Genomic DNA, 2276 nt, shown 5'->3' on the forward strand with positions numbered 1-2276 from the left:
CTTGAGGCACATTGTTTTCCAGTCATACCTTATTTTTGTAAAACATTGAGATATAATGGCTCCAGCTGGAAGCGAAGGCCACATTTAAACATCATTTGTGCTTTCCAAAACAAATATGTTCATATATGTGTTTGTCGCTCAAAAAATGGAAACAAACAAACAAGCAGAGAAATCCCACATTCTTCTCCATTTACTTGGGGTTTTTATTTACTGTTTAAATTCTACTTTCTCGGAAGAGACTTCTCTGAGTATTTATCTAAAAGCATCCCATCTTCATATTTCTTTATACTCCTGGCTTCTAACTGGAATCACATTCTATAGGCTTGTCTATATGTTTAGTATCTGTTCCTTCTCCTACAACATGGGCCTCATGAGGATAGGGAATTTGTTCAATGTTGTAAACCCAGAATTTAGAGCAGAAAAAAAATATATTTTCAGTCATGTGCATGTATATGTAAATGAGTGAGCAACTTTATTAAACAGAGGGAATGATTCTTCATTCAGGACATGACTTGCCATATACCAAGAGATAAACCTACTAATTCAATGCTTTCTGAATAAAATGAAGACAGACCACAATGGGTTTCAGGTGAAAATGGTGTACTAAATATTTCTTCTATTTTGTATCTAAAATATAGGTTATCAGATCGGGGGAGACCCTAGAAACCCAACTTCCTTTATATTTTCCATTTGAATGATATAAATGACTGTTTTTAATATCTTCTTTTAATTCTTGTATTTTTCTTTTTATAAAATTTGAAAAAAAATACCCAATATGGAATTCTCTCTTGCGAGAAGGCAAGTATAAATGTGATTTCACACATACAAGTGAGAGAAAGAGCAAAAGTGAGAGAGAGAGAGAAAAAGTGAAAGAGATCACACGAGAGATACAGGACAAAAATATTTCTGTAGATGTTCCGATGTGTTTGTTAAAAGAGAAGAGAAATTTCCCAGTAGATGAATATATCAATGAGTAAATGATAAAATGGGTGGAATAAATGCAGAATCTGGATCAGATGGAACTCCTCACTTTCTCTAAGACTATCAGTTTTCAAGGGAGAAGAAAATGTCTCCCCCAAACCACACTACAGTGACAGAATTCATTCTCTTGGGACTCACAGACGACCCTGTCCTGGAGAAGATCCTGTTTGGGGTGTTTCTGGTGATCTACCTGATCACGCTGGCAGGGAATCTCTGCATGATTATGCTGATCAGGACCAATTCTCACCTCCAAACACCCATGTACTTCTTCCTTAGCCACCTCTCCTTCGTGGACATTTGCTATTCCTCCAATATCACTCCAAATATGCTGCACAACTTCGTCTCCGACCAGAAGACCATCTCCTATGCTGGATGCTTCACACAGTGTCTTCTCTTCATTGCCCTGGTGATCACTGAGTTTTATATCCTTGCTTCGATGGCATTGGATCGCTATGTAGCCATTTGTAGCCCTCTACATTACAGTACCAGAATGTCTAAGAACGTTTGTATCTCTCTAGTCATGGTGTCTTATACTTGTGGCTTCCTTAATGGACTCTCCCAGACACTGCTGACTTTTCACTTGTCCTTCTGTGGCTCCCTTGAAATCAATCATTTCTACTGTGCAGATCCTCCTCTTATACTGTTGGCCTGCTCTGACACTTATGTCAAAAAAATGGCGATGTTTGTAGTCGCTGGCTTGACTCTGTCAAGCTCTCTCTTCATCATTGTCCTTTCCTACCTTCTCATTATTGCAGCCATCTTGAGGATCCGTTCTGCTGAAGGCAGGCACAAGGCCTTTTCTACTTGTGGTTCCCACTTGACAACAGTCACCCTATTTTATGGAACCCTCTTCTGCATGTACTTAAGGACCCCATCTGAGAAGTCTGTGGAGGAGTCCAAAATAATTGCAGTCTTTTATACTTTCTTGAGCCCAATGTTGAACCCACTGATCTACAGTTTAAGAAACAAGCATGTGATCCATGCTATGCAGCAAATCATTCAGGGAAATCTCTTTCATAAAATTGAAATTTGGTTATCTGTTCATTTGAAATAAGTGTCTGTGATAATATGGGGGTTAGAAATGAGTGACAGAGGGGTTCTTCCTGTGATAGAGTCCCCATTCCAATTTCTTTTTGAGGACCAACATCATTTAGTCTGTGGAACACTTGGTTAACTTAAAACAAACTCTCTTTTTTCTTAAGCAAGGACTTACATTCCCATTCCTAGGAATCAGAATGTTGCTGATATCCAGATTTAGAATCCTAATTGAAAAAGTGTATTTGAGAATCACTGCA

At 38.4% G+C, this 2276-nt stretch overlaps 1 protein-coding gene across 1 annotated transcript; it reads left to right on the top strand.

The window, feature by feature from the left end:
• Positions 1–1066: 1066 nt before the first annotated feature.
• On the top strand, positions 1067–2035 carry LOC109245238 (olfactory receptor 5M10). The gene has a single exon (XM_019412549.2). It carries the CDS (start codon positions 1067–1069, stop codon positions 2033–2035), a length of 969 nt encoding a protein of 322 aa, XP_019268094.2.
• Positions 2036–2276: the final 241 nt, after the last annotated feature.

This window comes from Panthera pardus, unplaced genomic scaffold, assembly GCF_024362965.1.
Source record: "Panthera pardus isolate Hobbes unplaced genomic scaffold, ASM2436296v1 HiC_scaffold_12, whole genome shotgun sequence".
NCBI lineage: Eukaryota > Metazoa > Chordata > Mammalia > Carnivora > Felidae > Panthera > Panthera pardus.